The 21,556-nt window shown below is 37.4% G+C and overlaps 1 protein-coding gene across 2 annotated transcripts in view; it reads right to left on the bottom strand.

Moving 5' to 3' along the window:
- Window positions 1-21,334, bottom strand: part of gabra6b (gamma-aminobutyric acid type A receptor subunit alpha6b) — a 47,291-nt gene extending 25,957 nt beyond the window's left edge. Inside the window, exons 1-8 of one of the 2 annotated variants that reach the window (XM_030154611.1) lie at window positions 21,061-21,334; window positions 20,782-20,900; window positions 20,346-20,413; window positions 19,186-19,406; window positions 18,524-18,606; window positions 17,182-17,325; window positions 15,622-15,774; window positions 11,796-12,073 (exon numbers count right to left, since the gene is read on the bottom strand). In XM_030154611.1, the coding sequence (XP_030010471.1) occupies window positions 11,796-12,073; window positions 15,622-15,774; window positions 17,182-17,325; window positions 18,524-18,606; window positions 19,186-19,406; window positions 20,346-20,413; window positions 20,782-20,900; window positions 21,061-21,149 (1,155 nt within the window). In that variant the 5' untranslated portion in view covers window positions 21,150-21,334. Of the gene's footprint in view, window positions 1-11,795; window positions 12,074-15,621; window positions 15,775-17,181; window positions 17,326-18,523; window positions 18,607-19,185; window positions 19,407-20,345; window positions 20,414-20,781; window positions 20,907-21,060 lie in introns of both variants that reach the window. The other variant, XM_030154610.1, reaches the window with a different exon arrangement.
- Window positions 21,335-21,556: the final 222 nt, after the last annotated feature.

Genomic DNA, 21,556 nt, shown 5'->3' with positions numbered 1-21,556 from the left:
AATACATTGAAGATACTAACTTTCAAGGGTATTGAACTTGTTTTAGGTCAGGTTCCACATAGACCAATATGATCAAAAGCAGAGGTGTCAAACTCATTTTAGTTCAGGGGTTCCACATTCAGCCCAATTTGATCTCAAGTGGGTCGGACCAGTAAAATAATAACAGTGAAAAAAGGGAAATTATATTATGATCAGGTTTACATCTACAAAGTTTCCTTAAAAATCTGAATAACACAAACAACTTGAATTATCTTAAAAAAAACAAGTGCAATTTTAACAATATTATACGTCAGTTTCAGTTTATCATTTACACATGTGCGTTACAATCGCAAGAAACATTTAGTAACAGGCAGAATATTGGAACAATTAAATTTACTTTTCTTACGACATTTTCATTTGTTCAGGTTATTCTCATTTTTTGTAAAGTTGTATAGTTTGGTAATGTAAACATTTTCATGTAATTTTACTTTTTTTACCCCAAAAAAACAAAGAGAAAATTTGGGGTTGTCATTATTTATAGGTTATTAAGATAATATTTTACTGGTTCTGACTCACTTGAAATCTAATTGGACTGTATATCATTTTACCTGAAATAAAATGATTTTTACACTATTGATTGTTAATATCTTCAGTGTAATTTTTGCATTTCACAAATTCATCCCGCGGTAATGATCCCAATTTTTCTTGTAGTTTTATGTGAAAAAATTATTTTACATAATGCCTGTAAACAATGACAACTTCATTTTTTTCTCTTTGAAAAATATAAAATTAAATTATGAATCCGTCTGTCTGTCCATCCATCCATCCATCTTCTGAACCCACTTTATCCTCACTAGGGTCCTGGGAGGCTATCTCAGTTACTTATAGGTGAAGGTGGGGTACACCCTGGATGAGTCACCAGTTCATCGCAGGGCTGACATGTAGAAATGAACAACCAATCACTCTACCATTCACACCTATGGACAATTGTAGGTTGACTAATTAACCTATCAGTGCATGTCTTTGGATAGTGGGAGGATGCCGGAGTACACGGAGAGAACCCACACAAACATGAGGAGAACATGCAAACTCCACACAGAAAGGTCCCCGGTTTAATAAACTATCATTTAACAATAAAATGTGAATAACCTGAACAAATATGAACAACCTGAAATGTGCAATTAGTAATTTGTTGTACAAAGTGTAATTTTAACAATATTCTGCTTGTGACTAAATGTTTTTTTGCCTTTGTGGATCCGATCCATAATGCACATGTAAAAATGATAAGTTCAGGCATAATATTTATAAAACTGTACTTTTCAGGTTACTGACATCTTTTCTGTTTGGATAGATTATAATATTTTCATAATTTAATGTTATTTTTTGGTACTGAAAGAAAGAGAAAAATTTAGAGTTGTCATTATTTATAGCTTATTCTGTTATTATTTTACTGGTCAGGCCCACTTGAGATCTAATTAGGCTGAATTGTGCCCCTGAAAGGAAATGAGTCTGACATCCCTGTATTAGACCTCACTAAAAAACAGTATCTTCTAGTTTCTGTGCTTAACATGTGTAACACATGTAAATGGGTGCTTCTGTGAAACTGGTCCCTGAAAACAGGACTAAAAATTCAAACCAGATGTAGACTAATGTTATAAAGCAAGTTTGGAAGCACTTTGGGTCTATTTTAAAAATAAATAGTTACTGTGATAAAAGAGAAACTATTTTTCAGATAAAACACATTTTTATATTATTTTTATACAAAAAAACATGAAAATTACTACTGTTATTTCTAATATCTATTTATTCTCTCACAGGTACATTTTGGGAATCAAACTAATTATGCAAGGCAGGGTGTTTCACAAAAAATGACCACTGTTCCAAAATCACTCACGATTTATGTGTTTAACTGGGCAGGTTCTGCATGTAACACGAGTGGACACGATGGGTTACACAAAACCTGGAATGAGACTGAGATTCATGAAAAACCTGCATGTCTGGATTAGAAAAACCACTAGAATCGTCAAATTTAACACAGTGTCTTTATTTAGAGCGGTATATAAGACCATTTACAGCCATGTTTTCCAGATAAAATACACTGACACTTCGGTAGCTTTTCCTGTCCCAATTTTGGTCCTATTTTTGGGGGGTTGTCCAATAACTGAAGGGTTGGCGGTTCGAATCCTGCTCTGTCCTAGTGATGTGCCGGTGTGTCCTTGGGCACTTCACCCTCCTAACCTCCAGTGCTGCTCCAGCCTGCTCCAGGGCAGCTGTGCATGTAGTATGTAGTTTACCACCACCACAGTGTGAATGTCTGAGGGAATGAATAATGGATCCACTGTACGTGCTTTGAATATACGTTCATAAAATAGTGTTGTACAGATCTAATCTAACTATTAAAAATTCATTAATTTCAGGATGGCTCAGAGCCATTATATACTTTTTTTGCATTTATCTGAGGTCATCATTAGATGCATCCTGTCGGCATACATATGTCTAAATTATTATTGGGTCTAAAAAGCCGGAAAAGTGCCAGATACCAAAATAAACCCAGTTTCATAGAAGCACCCAAATGCAAATGGAGCACAACCTACAGGGGTTGGACAAAATAATGGAAACACCTTCACCTCAAGATGATAATGCTCCAATCCATACAGCTAGAATTGTTAAAGAATGGCATGAGGAACATTCTAATGAAGTTGAGCATCTCGTATGGCCGGCACAGTCCCCAGACCTCAACATTATTGAGCATTTATGGTCAGTTTTAGAGATTCAAGTAAGATGTCGATTTCCACCGCCATCGTCTCTAAAAGAGTTGGAGGGTATTCTAACTGAAGAATGGCTTAAAATTCCTTTGGAAACAATTCACAAGTTGTATGAATCAATACCTCGGAGAATTGAGGCTGTAATTGCCGCAAAAGGCAGACCTACAGCATATTAAATTATATTTTGTTGATTTTTTAAGGTGTTTCCATTATTTTGTCCAACCCCTGTATATACACCAGATTGACATAACTAAAATGTAACCCTGACCCAAATCATAAAATGGATCACAGGTCACCGGGAGGATGTTAAGACTTCAGAAAATATCTCCCTCTGGTTCATGTGTTGAAATGTTTCTGCCAGGCTTGAACCATTACAGCAGTTGATGTCCTTTGAGTCTCCAATCTTGTAGCGAAAACTTGTGAGATTTAGGCTGGATTTATGAGGCTTCAGGATTACATGCTCCTCTGCAGGTTGAAAAACTGTTACAATCCTCTGGCAAGAGGAAACCTTCCAAAAAAATCCAGGCTGATTTGTCTCAAAATGAGACTAGATTAGGTTCACAGACAGTTTCATATTTGGAGATAAACCCAACAAAACTTAACACACCCTCAACTTAAGTATAAGCTTAAGTGTAAAACCACACCATAAAGACAGTGTTGTATCAAATATCTGACATTCAAAATTTACTCTGACTGGTGTGTTAAATTTTGTTATGTCCCTAAACTATTGCATAAAGTGAAAAAAAGAAGCATCTTCCACCTGATCAGTGAATATACAAATCACTAAATTCCCCCTATGTGCTCTTACAGACTAGTTTTTCATTATTGACAGAGATGAGCATTAAAACCAGATAGGATTTTATGAAAAATGTATGAACTGGATGCAATAAATCAGAATTACAGTTGAAGTCAGAAATGTACATACCCCGTGGCTAAATCCAACCAAACGGAGCTTTTTCAAATTTACATTTATTGTATTTCTTAGCATCCTCTGAAAAAGTGGCAAAATATCTCAAAAATAATCACCTTATTTCCCTAAAAATCCACACTATCATACTTTATAAATCAATAACTTTGTGATTTTTTTTTCTTTTTTTTTAAGATTCCCCCCTCAATGACTTTAGAGGGGAGGAATAGTTGGCTGTGGCTTTAAAAGGCATCTATTGATAATTATTGTGGCATAATTTCATGTCACGATACATGTTTGGCAAGTGCTTATCATGCACAATATAAAGCCACATATGAACGCATTTTATACCAACCTGGTCTTAGTAGTAGTAGTAGTAGTAGTAGTAGTAGTAGTGTAGTTTTATTTCGAGGACATAGAATCACCAGATAACAAAGAACCATACAATATGGTCGAACAAAATTTTTCTGTGCTTGAAAAGGAGTGGGAAGAAGTGGAACTTATAGACTCCCACCCCTTTTTACAAACTAATAATTAAATTAAATCCGCTTCCTTTGCTTTAACACCCTTTTTTTTCTTTATATTTTTACAATAACACAAAACATCCATACAAATTATTACATTCACATATACTTTTTTGCGTAACCTCACACACAATCAGTTTTGCATAATCAACCATTTTTAAAATAACTATAATATTTATATGCACCTTAAATATTTACTACAAATACAATGATCAATAAATGTGATAATATCTTCTCATCATGATAATAAATGAATTACAATAATATCTTATTTTATGCATACTTCTGTGTTACAACTAGATATTCACTTATTCAGATAATGTTCTATATTTTGTTATTATAGTGGATTTTTCTTGTTAAATAAAAACTCCGATCGCATTCATCAATCAGAAAATGAACAAGAAAAGGCAAGTAAGAGACTACTAGTGTGAGCCAGTCTAGGTACATCTTCTGTTTTGTACGTCTTTTATGTCCTTTTCATCTTGTTACATCTTTTAAACCACAAATGAATAAATAAATACAATTAAACTGTGGAGAAATAGGAATTGACATATGATCATAACAGCAAATCCAGTTTCCTTTGGAACTAAAACATAAACCACTTAGCAAGTGCAGTGTCCTGCATGGTCTGTATTTGTGTGCGTGTGTGTGTGTGTGTGTGTGCTGTACTGTACGTGCTGTACATGCAGCTGATGTGATACATAAGCTATTTTTGACAGTGACAAAAGGCTTGCTTGGCGTCTTCCTAGTGACATCCCAGAGGGGTCAGCTTCTCTTGTCTTTATCCACTGATCTAGATTTGAACAGACCCACTTTGACACAAGGAGGATGGATGGATGGATGGATGGATGGATGGATGGATGGATGGATGGATGGATGGACGGGTGGGTGGGTGGAGGTGATCAAGAGCCACATGTTCATATGCTTATGTCTCTGTGATGGTGCTGAATGTGTAGGTGGGTGTGAGATAAGGTGAAAGAAACTGCGCCCTGGCAGTATGTCTGTACGTCTGCCATGGCAGTAATTGTTTGGAGGGGTTTATGTCTGTAGGGCTCTGTGGGTGTACATGCTTTAATGGGTCATATTAGAGGGTTGGTATGTCGATGTATATGTTTTATGTAAATGTACCTTTTATAGTTCTGCATCTAGAGCAAACAGAAAAACTGGAGTTTTCAGTCATCATGTAACTATATATTTTTTTAGGTTTAGAGAATAATATTTACATGCATTAATTTGAAAATGTACAGTTTTTGTTTCTGCTCTTATTTTCACTTGTAGAGTTGAATTATATTAAAATGTTTATTTAAAAATATATACAGGGTGAGGAAGCAAAATTTACAATGAACATTTAGTTGTTTTTTCTCAGCAGGCACTACATCAATTGTTTTGAAACCAAATATATGTTGATGTCATAATCATACCTAACACTATTATCCATACCTTTTCAGAAACTTTTGCCCATATGAGTAATCAGGAAAGCAAACATAAAAGAGTGTGTGATTTGCTGAATGCACTCGTCACACCAAAGGAGATTTCAAAAATAGTTGGAGTGTCCATAAAGACTGTTTATAATGGAAAGAAGAGAATGACTATGAGCAAAACTATTACGAGAAAGTCTGGAAGTGGAGGAAGCAACAAAAAAACGTACCAAAGCTTTTATTAAAGCTCTCAAATCCAAAATCCTAAAGGATCCAACCAAATCCATGAGAAAAATGGCAATTGAACTTGAGGTAGACAACAAGACCGTTAGAAATGCAGTAAAATATGATTTGAAGTTAAAATCTTACACAAGAACACCAAAACACTTGTTGACAACAGCAACAAATCCAACTTTAGCAATTTTTGAGAATCATGTTTATGGCCGCCTTCTAGCCCAGATCTAAACCCTCTGGATTCTGCTATTTGGAGCGTTTTAGAGCATGCTACCAATAGAACATCACACAGCAATGTCGACTTTCTTAAAGATACTATTAAAGAAGAATGGGAGAAGTTGTCACCCGAATATTTGAGGAACACTTGCGCAAGTTTCAGGAAGTGTGTGAAGGCAGTTATTGAGAAAGAAGGAGGACACATAGAATAAAAACATTTTCTATTATGTACATTTTCTTGTGGCAAATAAATTCTCATGACTTTCAATAAACTAATTGGTCATACACTGTCTTTCAATCCCTGCCTCAAAATATTGTAAATTTTGCTTCCCCACCCTGTATATTTGTGAATCAAAATATATTCTTACAACATCAGACCATAACATTTAGATATAAATCAGTCATAGACTGGGTTGTTCTTAGCAATATTAATTTCATCTTGGATCAATATTAGACTTAAATGAAGCACAGCTCTAACATTATTATGAATAGATTTCTGTTATGGAGATTCTTTTTCACCTAAATTAAAACTAAAATTAAAAATTTGCATGGCACCAGGACCTGGAGCAACAATTGACATCTTGCTCATCTGTATTCTTTACACTGTTTTCTAACTAACTAAAAAGTTAGCTTGTTAGCCTAATATTCCTAATTTCCTTTTGAGAAACATCACTTGGCAGAATTAATAGAGCAGTCTGGCCAAATAATAGGGGATTTAAGTCTGTTTCTGAACTTACATATAAGATGCAAATTATTTTGCTCATTCCATCTAAAAAAATAGGACCAATGGCCCTGTAGCTTACCGGCCAAATTAAAAGCTTTGGGAAATGTATCCAGATGTCATTTATTATCACCCAGTTCTGTGTATTTATTATATTACAGAAATAGCCCATGTTTTGGTCATATTCCAATCAGATCTGTAAAAAATTCAAATTCCAACTTGATATCATTGATACTTACTGATTTATTGGATCAATCCACTTCCTATCTGTTATAATGGGGAAATTTTTCAAAGTCGCATCGAATCCAGAATCAGATCTGGATCCAGATCCTTGTGTTGACATCATCATACAGAAGCTGTATACCAAGTTTGAAGTCAATCAGAACTGTAGTTTTGGAGAAGACAATAGAAATGTTTTTCCCTATAGGAGCCTATGTTAAATTTTCCATAAGTTCCCAGATCCAGAAGAACATCCTGATCAGCCTGTGGCCATTATGTTTTGATCATCTCCCCATCAGGGCTGGACTGTAGAAATTTACACTTGATGTCATTTATATTTACTGAGTTATTGCATCGATCCACTTCCTATCTCTTATAATGGGGAAATTTTTCAAAGTCGCACCAAATCCAGAATCAGATCCGGATCCAAATAATTTCACTAACTTTTGTTGACATCATCATAAAGAAGCTGTATACCAAGTTTGAAGTCAATCGGAATTGTAGTTTTGGAGAAGAAGACGATTGAAAGTTTTGTAACAGACGACAAACGACGACAGACAACGACAACGGACACCGCATGAAAACAATTGCTTACGGCCTGTGGGCCAGAAAGCTAAAAATGCAACCATTGCAAACCTTCTGAAGTGACCACATTTTAATTGAGAAATAAAAACCTTTAACTTCATAAAAAACCTTCATAAAAAATAAATAAATAAAAAAAGATGATTCAAGATGGTTACATTTAAGTCATTCTCAATTTTAAGATAGTTTTAAAGTTTGATGCTGCATAATTTAAGTTTAACACGAATCAACCTCCTGTAATTTTTTTTGTTTTTTCTGTAAGACTCAGTATATGTGAGGAAACTGTTTACTGAGGTTGCTTATGAGCATAAGCATAATGCAATCATTTAGAGAACAAAAAGAATACAGATAAAAAAGACCAGATGTGATGGTAACTGGAAATGACAGCAAACCTACCCAAAAAAAAAAAAAAAAATTCCCAGGTTTCTAAATTAAAAAAAAAAAAAAAATATCACATTCAGTATGGTTTATTGGTGGAAATGCTGTGATGTAAAAAAATTCAAGTTCACCACTATTCAGAGAAACAGCCTTCTTAGAGGCTATATTCTTAACTTTGACGGCACACACATGATCTTAAGTCTGCGATGAGAAAATCCCACCACGTCCTTTTAAGTACAGGACAAAATGTTGGCCCTTTACTTTGTCTGTACTTGAAAATCGACACACATTTGGTCTAATTATCCTGACTCTGGGACAAAATGCCTGAAAATACGAGCTGTCTTGTTGACTGCCGACACCTGTGGCTCCAGGCCCATCAATAAAAGGTCCATTCTCTCTTTCTCTTTGTGTTCTTTTTCCTCCTACAAATGTTTTATTTTCTGCTAATTTCCTGCACTGTGGACTGCACCACCTACTCACTGACAATGCATACGGCACCCTTTACACACACCGATGCCCCCCCTTCCTCTTTATGTTTACAGTTGTATTTTCACCGAGTAAGAGGGCCGTGCCTCCTGCAGTATGTTGTTGTGAGGTTTCCACTCCTGCTGTGGCTTTAATAACGTGCAGTCATTACAGGTCACAGTGTTTTAAATCGTGACTGGCAGATGGCTATTTCTATTCCCAGCAGTACACCATTGTTGTGTTTTTTTTTTGTTTTTTTTTTTCCCCTCTATTTCTCTGTGTAATGAAGAGTCTTCCCTCCTACATATTTGGTGAAAGCAGTCATTTTCTATGATGCATCCATCCCTCCCACTCCATCTCTCCCTCAGTATAACTATCTCTCATGCATACACACAATAACAAACCACAGCGCCCACCCCCCACCCCCTCCTCCAATCCACCTCTCCATCTTGCTCCACGCTAACCGACTGGATGGGTCAGCCTTCTTGGGGTCTGACTTTGCTTCAGTGTGGTGGCTGGCCTCCTTCTTGTGTGCCTGCAGTGATCTGCTGGATATTCCCTTAATCTATGGCTCTTACATAATCTGCAGCAACATCGTTCACAGAGCCACTGGCTGTCTCTTCATGTCACACTCTGGTTATCACACAGTTACAGGGCAGAATAGAGGACCAGGAGAGAGGGATGGGTAGATGGATGGATGGATGAGAGAGATACTCCATCCTGCAGATCGAAGGATGGATGAGGCAATCTATGAAGTAATGGATGCATTGAATGGAAGTAGAAGAAGTGTAATTTGCTATAGATTAAGCAGTTGCATGCACGGCTCTGTATATGCGCATGTGCATATGTGAATGAGCTGCAGATTATGTGTTGTTTGTGTGTATGTGTGTGTATTTGTGTGTGTGGGACTGTCAGGAGGCTAAAATAGAGACAGTGATGTTTCAGTATGTGAACAACACATTCAAAACAGAGAAAAGCAAATAAAAAGACAGTCAGCAGGGGGCTGAGAATATTCAGAAAAAATAAGGAATAAAGCTAAAGATGAATTCATTTCACTGTATATGTTGTTATAGAGGTATGAAATGAGAGATTCGAATATTATGTTCAGTAGGATTAACCAGAGACAGTATGGACTGTTTGTTGTTTACATCAGACACCAAGTATGTGTGATGAAATAAGCGAGCAGCTGAACAAAAGCAAAGAGAAAGATGTGAAAAATAAAGGAAGAGAAATGGAAACAGGCTCCGAGAGAGAGAGAGACTGAAACTGAGCCAATCAAAGCAGAAAATAAAGTGCGAAGTATGATCTATGTGAGACAGATGTAGATGTAAAGTGAGACGACAGTGATAGGGACAGTGTGAAGTACCAAGGATAGCACTCAGTATCGGTATCCTGTCTATTATGGGTGACGGTTCACACCCAGATGGTACACACAGGCGAGAATCTCAAACTGGAAAACTTAGAAGTCACATGTGTATGGTTGGAGTGCATAACTAGTGCAGTGGTACAAACAAGAACAGCTGTTTTGTTCATGGTGAAGGATCATCAAAATGTAAACCAATTTAAGCGAAAGGGGCTGAAGTGTAGCCTGAAGCTAACTGGTACTTAGTGGCAATGTCACGCAAAGCATGCTGGTAACTAGACTGCCAAATTTCCTCTATTCCTCAAAATAAATAAATAAATAAATAACTCCAACTTAACAGGATCTGAAATAGTCCACTCACTGAGCAGTATGAATGACAACAAAGCAAATACAACACAAGGTTCAAAGCTTCACAATCTTCACTGATAATTTATGGGAAATATTAAAACAACTAAATAAATACAGGGTTTTTGCAGGTTTTTCCATCAAGTTCAAATTAAGACTTTACAAGATCACTTTAAAACCATTCTAAAGACAATTTAAGACTAAACCATTGTAAACGAATGTGGAGGCAAATGACAGTTCCAAAAGTAAATGCAAAGTAAATGAATGTATTTTGTATTTGCTGCTCTTGAGTCAGATTTTGTCAAACTTTCTAAGTAACATCAACATTAACTTGTTTGTTTGCCCACACACCACATCGCAACTAGGAATAGTTTGATAAATTGTAATCAAGCTCCACAGTTTGAAAAAATGCTTATGGAGATCATGCTATTTTCTATTTCATAGTTTTGTTACAGCATCATCAGTACATATTGCTCTTTCCCCAAAAAACACATTTAACAGGTAGAAATAAAGTCAAGTTCACTGTTAATGTCCCTCAAAGTCTGTGGCACTTACGGGAGAATTAACCTAGCATACATGCTTTGGAAAGCAGAGCTCAGCACAGGGACAACATGCAAACCCCACACAGAGAGGACCTTGTCCAACTGGGAATTAAACACCTTCTTGCTGTGAGACAACAGTGTTAACCGCGGCACCACTGTGTCAAGGTAATGCACGTCAATCAACAAATGCTTACTTCATCTAATACATTTTTAGGCCTGTCAAAAAAGGCATTTAAATACATATTAAGGTCTGAAATTCCTTTACATTCTAATTACCCCGCCCCCCGAAGGGGATCTAAGGGGTATTGTTTTTTGGTTTGGTTTGTTTGTTTTTTTGTTAACACTCTAGCAGCAAAACGTTTGGTTGAATTCATACCAGATTTGGTTTATAGATTGCCAGTGATCCAGAATAGATGTCAATACATTTTGGGAAAAGTAGGTAAAAGTTAAAATTTTTTATGAATTTTTAATTTTTTTTTTCCCCCTCATTTACTTATAATGGGAGGAATTTCACATGTCTGCAGTAGCAAAACTATTAGTTGAATTCATACCAAATTAACTTTATAGATTGCCAGGGACCCACAATGGATCTCATTACATTTTGGGAACAGTAGGTCAAAGTTAAAATTTGTTATGAATTTTTAAAATCTTCCCATTTACTTATAATGGGTTAAATATGTGCGAGGGGCAGGGTTTATTGTGCCTGGCACCACTTGTTACCTTTAACCTTGGCTTACATTGCTATGTTGCGTCAACAACTAAAATAGGAAAGTCAAAGAGAGAAAACACAAAAAACAAACACCAAGAAACAACATGCAAACCCTAAGTTTGTAAACGTCCACAAACTTCTGCAATGTTCTGCACTAACTACTCCCATCACCTCCTGTTGAGTTTTTGTCTGTTAACAATGCCATTTGGCTCATGTCAATCATTTCTGACATCTAAAGACATACATCGGATTCTATCTGTTATGATGCACAAACAGACGCCTAGGGCTTGACCTAGCAGCAGTATGTGACGACCTGTGACTGAAAGTCAGCTGAAACTCCAGAACAATTCAATTCAGACATTTTAACACTTACTAAGGACCCGTATATCCATAATTAAAGAAAATGAAAAACGGTGGGGTTGACTTACAGAGGAAAGTTCCCCATCATTCCCTGTGGCTGCAGCAGGAGCTGCAGCTGCAGCCGCCGCCTCCTGAGCCGCCACCTTCATGGCCGCTGCCTTCCGGAGCTCCCGGTTGGCTTGTAGAGTGGAGAAGTAGTTGACGGCCGCAAACTCAATGAGGGCAGAGAAGACAAATGCAAAACACACAGCGATGAACCAATCCATGGCTGTGGCATAGGAGACTTTAGGCAAGGAGTGGCGGGCGCTGATGCTGAGCGTGGTCATAGTCAGGACGGTGGTGATACCTACACAAAGGAACAAGGAGATGGAATGGTTAATTCTGTGGAAAGGTTATGTTACATGAATCAGTCCAGCACTGTTTTCTTTGGTGAACTTTTGTGCAGTGAGAACATTAATATTCACAATATAATTCTCTGTGTATCTTTTTAGCACATACAAACCAACATGACATGCTCTTCCATTTAAACGAATGTAAAAAATAAATGCATGTCAAAATGCTTTACCAAGACAAATTCATGAAGTGAATTAGGTCGTTCTGTATTTGTGTAATTATTTTTGTTTGCCACCATCTTATGACTCAGAGCCTGGGAATATGCATGAGTTACAATAATGAGATTTGATTATGAAAGAAAGTGAACATTACATCTAGCTTGATTCAATCGCATGAACAGATTATAGCACTTTTACAATTTTAATGGCAAAGAAAACTCCAGTAAGTCTGTGGAAATTACTACTTTAACTCTCCAAAATTATACCATCTGGCAAATAATGTCTGTTTTCAGCGGAGAATTGCCAAAATGGAAGCAGTTAGGCATTTATTAGATCAAAATGTCTCCAAGCTGATAGGGAGCTCCTAGCATGGGTATGATTTAACATAGTAACACCAATGTTGGAAAGCTGTCACTACTATGATTAAGTGATCTAAGTGTTTATTTTTTTCTGTCAACATATTTCTATCAGTGCAAAGACACCTTTTAATTTTCTAAAAACCAAATGTCCAAGATTTACAGCAGGCCCTCTGTGTGACAGCATATATCTGGAATGTCAGGCCATGTGGCATTTCAGCTCTGTAAGGTTTTGCCAGAAAGTCACTTCAGGGTATGCTAATCTGTCCATAAGCAGACTAACCCGTGCCCCCGCATTGGCACGCCCATGAAAGAAACCATGTATGTGTAAACATTCTGATGGCCAGACATAGACATCGAAGCATGTGCTAGTAGTTGTTTATCTTTTAATATGCATTATTAATGGGAGAGGTGGGTGTAAAAAAAAGAGGATAACAGCATTATTATTATAAGTTTTATCTTTTACGTGTGTTTTAACCCTAAAATATGCACCTTTTTCAAATCATATACACAGTTTAAGGCAAAAATTTCCAAGATTTTCCTTTTGACACAAACTCAAAGTACAAAAACTACTAAGAAATCCACTGTGATCCTGTTCAGCGGACAGTTTGACAGTGTTGAAGCAAAACTTCTATGACGAGTGCACATGGGCAGCACTTTTTGTGTCGTAAACATAGCAAACAGCAAACATAAATCACAAATTTGCCACAAGAGAGAAGCTTCTGCATCACTGGCAAAGGATTTTCTCTGTCCTTTACTAATTTCAACCTTATTAAGTCAGATAAAGATGCTGACAATGAACATCCCTCTTAATGGCCCATTAACAAAGCAGATATCTAATTCACTTTCATCAAGCTAAAGCAAGCAGGGAAACAGGGGCCATTGAGCACTGCTTTTACCAAATGTGCACTGTAGTAGCAGATTTCATTAGCGGCTCAGGAACTTATGGAGGACTTAATGTGCCTTATAATGTCCGATTTTCCGCATACCTCTAAAACTAACAACTTTCAACTACAACCTCCTGAAATAGCCCAAGCGGCGTTGGCTGCCTTAAACTCCAGAACAAGTTAAACGGTTGCCAAGGGGAGGAGGGACCTCAAAAGAAAGGCTGTCGAGGGTAAGATGGAGAAGCAAAGGAAGGGGAAGGAAAAAAGAAAGAAAGAGAAAGTGCGGGAGGGAGGGAGGGAGGGCGAGGAGGAGAAGGTAGTGGTGGCGGTGGTGGTGGTGGGGGGTGAAGTATAAAGACAGGATAGAAATGAAGTGCTCGGGGCATTTATGTGCTTTTATAGGAAAAAAGCAAGGTACAAATTAGGCCACACTCAATTAAGTCGGTGAGACTTGTGCTCAAGGGACTTTCAGCTTTTAGAGAGGTTGTTGACAATGCAGCAACATAACTATAGCTTAATGTACTGTCAGGGTGGAGTACTTCTATGGAGTAAAACCTCTTCTCTTCTCTTCTCTTCTCTTCTCTTCTCTTCTCTTCTCTTCTCTTCTCTTCTCTTCTCTTCTCTTACATCTCACAAGTACAACCTCCATCTACCAAACCACACCAAAGTAGTTGCTTTTTGCCACTACATCACAACATCCTTCACACAACAATCATTCCTCTGAGCACTTAAAGAAATCGTAAGCAAAGGGTACTTAAAAAATTCCAAAACTTGCAATATAACCAGTAAAAGAAAAAAAAAAAAAGAAGAAGAATCCAATATGTGGTGCTATTTTACTGCTTCTAAACCTACCGAGGGTGCCCAGAGCTCCTCTTTACCAGCCAATCCAAAGAGCATTCAGTTTTTTATCCCAAAAACCCAATATTGAGTGAAATGAAAACAGCAGGGAGAGCGAGGTTAATGAGTTGCCACAGATGTGCTTTTCTGCATGGGGCCTTAGCATTCAGACTATCTCTAATGATTGGGATCTATTTTCTAAAAAAAAATAAAAAAAAGTGTGGCAGGAGTGTTTTGATGAGTGCTGGCGTGCTTCTAAGACGAGTGCAGACCATAGAAGTATAATCTACAAAGTCCAGTAGTGTTTAAATGGAACATAAGGGGAAGGAAAATGTGTCGCATCTAAAAAGGATAGGGACGTCTCTCTCTCTCTCTATGCATGCACTCTTCTTTTTTTTTCCTTCTCTGCTTCATCTCTTTTTGTCTCTTTCAGTCTTTCTTCCTCTTCTCTGTCCGTCTTTCCCTCTCTTTCAGCGTCTCTCATCCTCTCTGCTCCCGAGGCTAGAGCTCGGTGGCAACTGTAGCGTAATGTAATGTGAGCAAGCGGAACCTGTGAATGCTCGGAAGCTGGCCAAGTAAACATCCTCCTCCTCTTGGCCCTTTGCATGACCAATTTCAAAAAGGGATATTTATTCCCAATTAATTCAGCTCCACCACCGTGGAGGAGGAATGGAGATAATGAAGAAAGGTTAAAGCCTGCTGTGATGACTGTTTCTAGCTTTGTTCTATCCGGAGAGGGTTGTATTTTTCGGAATGCTCGGTGCAATTGATACCAATCACAGTGTATTAAACAGAGGGAAGTATGCTTGCTTAAAGTTTACACAGTTAGTCTCACACCAGGGTCAAACAGTGGGTGGTGAGTCAATAAATACACAGCATACTTATAGGAGTTTTGGATAAGAAAATTCCGAGGAGCTTGAAGCACTGCAAACTTACTAAGAAGAAAAAAAAAAACAAACTTGATATAAACTTCTTTAAGTATTATAACATACAGTATTAACCAGAGGCACTGTGTTGGTAGCATTATTAAACTAGTAAATTTATAAGTTTTATAAAGTTCTATAACTCACTCACTAACTACAACCTTTCTTTTATTTATTTGGCAGCCAAAAATAAGAACGCTCTTGAAAAATTCCAAATGAGTCCTTTCCAAAAACAAACACAGCCCTTTCATTTTCATGTAATCACTGTCCTACTTTATGGGTTTTGAAAATAACCTCAAAACAAGCAGCCAGATCTCAAAAGACAGGAAAGCGTTCTCACCAAACACAGTCCGCGCTGGAACGGATTCCTTATTGATCCAGAAGGAGACTTGGGCCAGAATGACGGTCATGATACAGGGGATGTAGGTTTGGATGAGGAAGAAGCCCATTTTCCTCTGAAGGTGGAAGTGGACAGTCATGATGACATATTCACCTGAAAGAGGAAGAGAAGAATCTAAATAGTTGTGTTTATACTTGTGAAAATGTAATAATTCAGGACTGTAAAATCAGAAACCTTTAGTCTTTATTCTATTATGAAAATGAAGATAATGAGGATGATTTTTGGTTGTTTTTTTTTTAACACCATAAAAAATGTCTGAGAAAGAAGTCAAATCCTCTTATTGGACCAAAAAAGACTAAGACAAATAGCAAATATCCAAAAAATCTACAATGTTGGGAAATCAATTAGTTGTGATCCTATTGGTAACATATAGATTTATCCTATTTAGGTGGAGACTAAACCATAATGATAAGAGTTAATAAATAAAACACAACTGACCAACCAAGGATAGCATAAATATTAGTTCCACATCTCAGTAAAACAGAAAGAAGAAGGAAATAAATCTCCTCCTACCCCAACCCAAATAAAAATTTGCCAACTTTTACAAAAGATGTCCCCTCTGCTTACTATTGGGACTAATTGCATTATGAGACATTTGTGCTCATCCTTAATTACATATGAAACTGTACTAAGCAGAGAATTTGTCAATGGGGTATGTAATATTTTTTTTCTTATAATTACGATAAAAGTCTCACCACTGAAAGACTATAATTGCACTTAAAGTTACAAAAAAGCTGTTATTATTCCATCTACAAACTGTGAACTGCTGTTTTAGGAGGTTACTGGATAAATCTAGCTCAAAAATAGGGATTACAGCCAGAAAATTACATCTTGATGAAATCTTTTTTTTTTTTTTTTTTTTTTTGGTGTTAGGGATGATTTACAACTCAATTGTTTTCTCGCTACATGAACTGAAAATGAAATTAAACAAAACCTATACACCTAATATAACAGGAAAAACACATCCGTAGTTTAAAAATTAGCAAACAGGTTATATTTTAGGAGAGGACTCCGGACAAATTATCAAGATTTTCCTGATTTTTCAGAAAACAAAACCTTAATTAATGGAATTAAGCTGTGGCTAGAATACAAAATCAACATGTTTTCTTAAAATTGAATTAGATCTTTGACAAGTTCATTTTTTGTAAGACTCATTTACTGAAGAAAAACCTTTTGTATGCTCATAAAATTCTTCTTTTTTTTTTTTTTTTTTTTTGTCACAGCCCAGCCTAAAATTGGCAATAACAGCCACAACCGTAGTTCTTTTTTCTTGTTTATTTTGAAGCCTTTTTGCCCTCTGCACTACATATAAACATTTGCACTCTTTTCAGACGGTTCATTTCCTGACACTTGCCGGGGTTGTATATTGTATATTAAAATAACTGACAGACATACTTGGTCATGCAGCTCAGAGCTACAGACTGTAAAAGCCACTCCACTGTGAGGGTTAAATGGGATACATTCTTTAAAGTTCTGCAGAAGCTAAAAGAAATCTCTCACCTGTGTTAGACTTCAACCTTTCGCTTGACACGGTCTGACCAATGAGGTCGTACTGTAGCAGGCTGGACGACTCCTGCGGCACCTCAACAGAGGAGAGCGGGCCTTTCTTCCACGTGTACACGATCTCACTGATGGGATAAGCATCTGGACGGGGAGAAACAAAGAAGAGCTTTGTATAATCGGAGACATCTGTCACGCACATCTTTTAACACAATGCAGGATGTAAACAAACTCAGAAAAACTGAGCGAGGCCACCTTAAATCCTATTTTCTTTCTGATTTCTGGTTTAAGGAGTGTGTCAGTGGTGTCATTACTGATGAGAGGGAAAGGTCAAATATACTCTTTTTAACCAATAACGACCCAAACATCTATCACCGACCAAAACCATCTACTGATCTAAACTGTTAAATATCTGTTGATCCTCTAATCCGATCAATACATGTAAATAACTGATGTAAAATACAGTTTTTCATCTTTTCATGGTCATCAGATATGACCCATTTGGACGTTCAGAGGCTCCGTAGTTACCGTGGAAACACCGTCGTCTTCTACAACATTGATTCACCAGTAAAACCCATAGAGTTTGATCAACGACAGTGGATGGACACACTTGGTTTATGTTCAGTTAATGACAGATTTGACTGAAAAAGTCACTTTATCATCCATTTTGTCTGTTTTTGATATAATAACCTTTGAATTTACTCTGAGATTTTATGAACATCTACATGATCAGTAAATTAAATATAGAAAAATATCAATATCAGACGCTCCGTAGCGAGCGTGGAAACACCGTCATCTTCTACAACACTGATTCACTAGTAAAACCCATGGAGTTGGATTAATGACAGTGGATGGTGACACTGGGTTTATGTTCAGTTAATGATAAATTTGACTGAAAAAATCACTTTTTCTACTGTTTTGTCCATTTCTGACATAAAAACCATCAACTGTAATCTGAGCTTTTATGAAAATCTACATGATCAATTAATTAACAATAGGAAAATAAATGATCTACCCAGATAAAATGCAAAATACAGAGGATAATATTAGAATAAATGGTGATAAATCAGTTAAGAAAAGGTTAGATATTGAGCAACTTCTATTTGGGAGCTGGAATAAAAGTAGCACTGGGTCTTTATGGGTTAATGTGTGTTTGACGGTCTCCTCTACTCATGCCGTCTATATTTTCTCCCTCCGACTGTATATACTGTACTGTAAATGACATTTCAAAGTGAAATCTTTGAATATTTCCTGTCAGGCAGTCAGTTAGTCGATAGCAGAGTGATCATTTGACTGTGACACCATCTGTCACACTTGTGAGGCTTAACAAAGGCAAACTCACAACTCCCAAACTTGAGTGGGCAGGCATGGCCGTCCATCGGGAAGTTCATCAGTCGCATGGGGCACTCTGCATTTATTGTTAATCTGTCGGAATAGATGAGATGTGAACAGAGCATTTGATTCATATTTGATACACTCATACTGTAGACCGGAAAATAATGAGTACAGTTTTAAGACTCATCCAAATCAGTGACGAGCAAAGCTGTTGGAAAGTAAAAGATGAAAAAATAACACATGATGCATGGACTCCATAACGTCCATTTCATCAGTGAACACGCTAGAGTGAATCATATTAACCTATCATACTGAGAAAATCTCCCAAATTTAATCATTTCATGTTTGTAAAGTAAAGTTGATCTTCTCAGATTATCTTATTTTAAAAATCCAATTTGAGGCCATCTGTAATTCTGGAGATTTTTTTTTTTTTTTTCATGGTACATATCTCGTTTTGGAACAACGCTGGAGTCATGTTTGTTTGAAAAGCTTTCCAGGCCTGTTTTCGCTATCAGATGGCACATATCTTGCTATTGGAATGGCGCTTCTCATTTCTTTTTCATGTCTGTGCATATTCTTGGATGCTTTGTTTGTTTGATTTGCTTTCCAGGTCTGTGCTCTATTCCGGTCTTGGCTGAGTTGGGAGCTCACTGTCCGCCGCTCTGTTACCTCATGGTGTAGAGGATAGTTCCGTTCTGCATGATGCGGAACAGCTTGTTGGGGGTGGTCATGTTGTGAGAGATCGACCTCTTGCCATTCCGGAAAAAGGTGTCCGGCGTCCAGATCTTGCTGACCATCAGGTTGTTGAGCCGCAGGATCTCGATGGGGCCCTCGAATTTCAACCGTTCGTCAATCCACGTCTGACGGAAGAACACGTCCATGGTGTATTCCTACATGAGGGTCAATAAGTGGGTTAGGGATTTGGGTTTATTTTGCTATCACTTCCTCTAACTGCTAATGATGCCTCTGCTGCTACCATCTCCACTACCCCTGGAGAGAATGGCAGATGGGTTTGTGGTTTCTTTGGAACCTGCTGGATAGAGTATTGGCTGGGATTAGTTGTTTTTTTTTATTTTTTTCATTTTTTTTATTTATTTCTGTGTTTTTCTTGTAAATTCTACAAAATACAACTGCTGCCTCTCGTAATGAAATAATAGAGCTTGTGGTTATTTATATATTTTTGGACCAAAACTTTGCGAATGTTCTTTCTTTTAAAAGGTGCTAAAGAATGCTTTTTTGTTAAACGCGACCAAAGATTTTTCTCTTCGATCATCTCAGTGTCCATGAGTACATTTTCTTTTTTGTCCATGCTCATATTTGATGCCTTCAGACCAAATGGGACGACCTTGCTGCCCTGAAGAGCTCTCTACCACACCAATCTAAACAACAACCACCAGCAAATCACATGGTCATTCCAGTAGGCTTTAGATGCTGTGAAACAGTAACTAAAGCCTAAAGCCTAAACACTATAGAGTAGAACAGACACACAGCGGTCAGCCTATCCCATGACAGGAGTAGCTAGCCTATCCCATCCCAACATCAGCCACATCTCTCTCTCTGACAGGGGGGGATTGTCAACCAGATTAAAATCCTAAGCTGCACTAATGACATCCTGCCCAAATGCTGGAATAATGAAGGCTGAGAGAACCATGACTTGAGGCTATATGCATTGAATTATGAAGAAAACTGTCCAGATTCTCTTTTTGTACTCAAGCAATGACATGAACTTTAATAATAAGAGGAGGAGCATATGTAAGTAAGTAAAGCAGCATCCGAATTAGCCTGTGTATTCTGTATAAAGGTTTCAGGAGCCACTGTGGTTTACATACCATCTCCACATCTGAAACAGGTCCAAAGCTGGTAACAAAGATGTCAGTTTTGACCTCTGTAACCGGACCTACAGCAGAAGGATGAGGAGTTGATTTAATCCACAGCTAAACAGCAACTTTTAGTCAAATACTTGTAATAAAATGAAGATATGGAATTGAAAGCTGGAAGGCAGGAAGGATGATAAATGAAAAAAAATAAATAAATCTGTATGATCAGCACAAACACAGAGGATATTAAAGATGAAGGATGATTCTAACTTGATCCGTGGAGTTAAAAGTGTTGCACATTTTAACTGTTATTTAACCAATGCACCATCAAACAGCAAACGCACAATTTACAGAAGAGAAACTTTTATCTATTTACACCAAAACATCATATTCAATCATTTGTGATGCAAAAATCTTCCTTTAAATAGAGTTGGAGTCATTAACATACCTCCAAATCCAGGTCGCAGCCTGTTGTCATAGCCATCCAGTAATCTATCCAATATACGCGTGATGTTATCCAAATAGATACTGGTCTCACTGTGCTGATTCCCCCAAACACCGCTCGCACTGTAACTTAAGTACACATATACTAGTGAAAGCTCGTTTTAAGAGATTAAAAAACAGTTGAAAATGCAGACTTTGTCAAATCTACGTTCATCAACAGTCTGTGGTTGCCGTGCGTAAAAGTCCGAGAAACGTGCAAAGACAAAAGAGTTGCCATACTCACCAAGACAGAAAGAGGCAAGTTAAAAGAAAAGCCATGCCTCGCAAACACCCCACAACTAAAAATCCCTGGTCAACTTTTAGAATCAGCATATTCCATCATTTTAAAGCATGATTAAACGCGGGTCAGATCTTCTGTAGTTGTGAACCGTGCGAGGCTATCGCGCAGTCCAGCACGACTTGACTTCCCCCTCTAGTGCGGTTGCGCCCGCCTCAGCCTGAGTCGCTCAGTTGGAAAAACCTAAAGAGTTTTGAGAGAGTGAAGAGGAGGGACGAGGGGGAATTAACATTAACAGAGCAAGGCATTTTACACCGAAATACACCGGCTAAGTACAAGTTGAGATATGAGATCTGATTTCGGCGCAATGGAAATAATAATAATGTTTTGCGTCTTGATCGAAAAAAAGAAGAGAGAAAGAAAAAGTGAGAGGGAAGACAAGCTGAAGGAAAAAAGGGAGAGAGACTGTGCACTGTGTTACTATATCAATGGGCAGTATACG

Source organism: Sphaeramia orbicularis, chromosome 14 (assembly GCF_902148855.1).
Source record: "Sphaeramia orbicularis chromosome 14, fSphaOr1.1, whole genome shotgun sequence".
In the NCBI taxonomy this organism is placed as follows: domain Eukaryota; kingdom Metazoa; phylum Chordata; class Actinopteri; order Kurtiformes; family Apogonidae; genus Sphaeramia; species Sphaeramia orbicularis.
The sequence above is the reverse complement of the archived record's forward strand: the minus strand, read 5'-3'. Positions and strand labels throughout refer to the sequence as shown.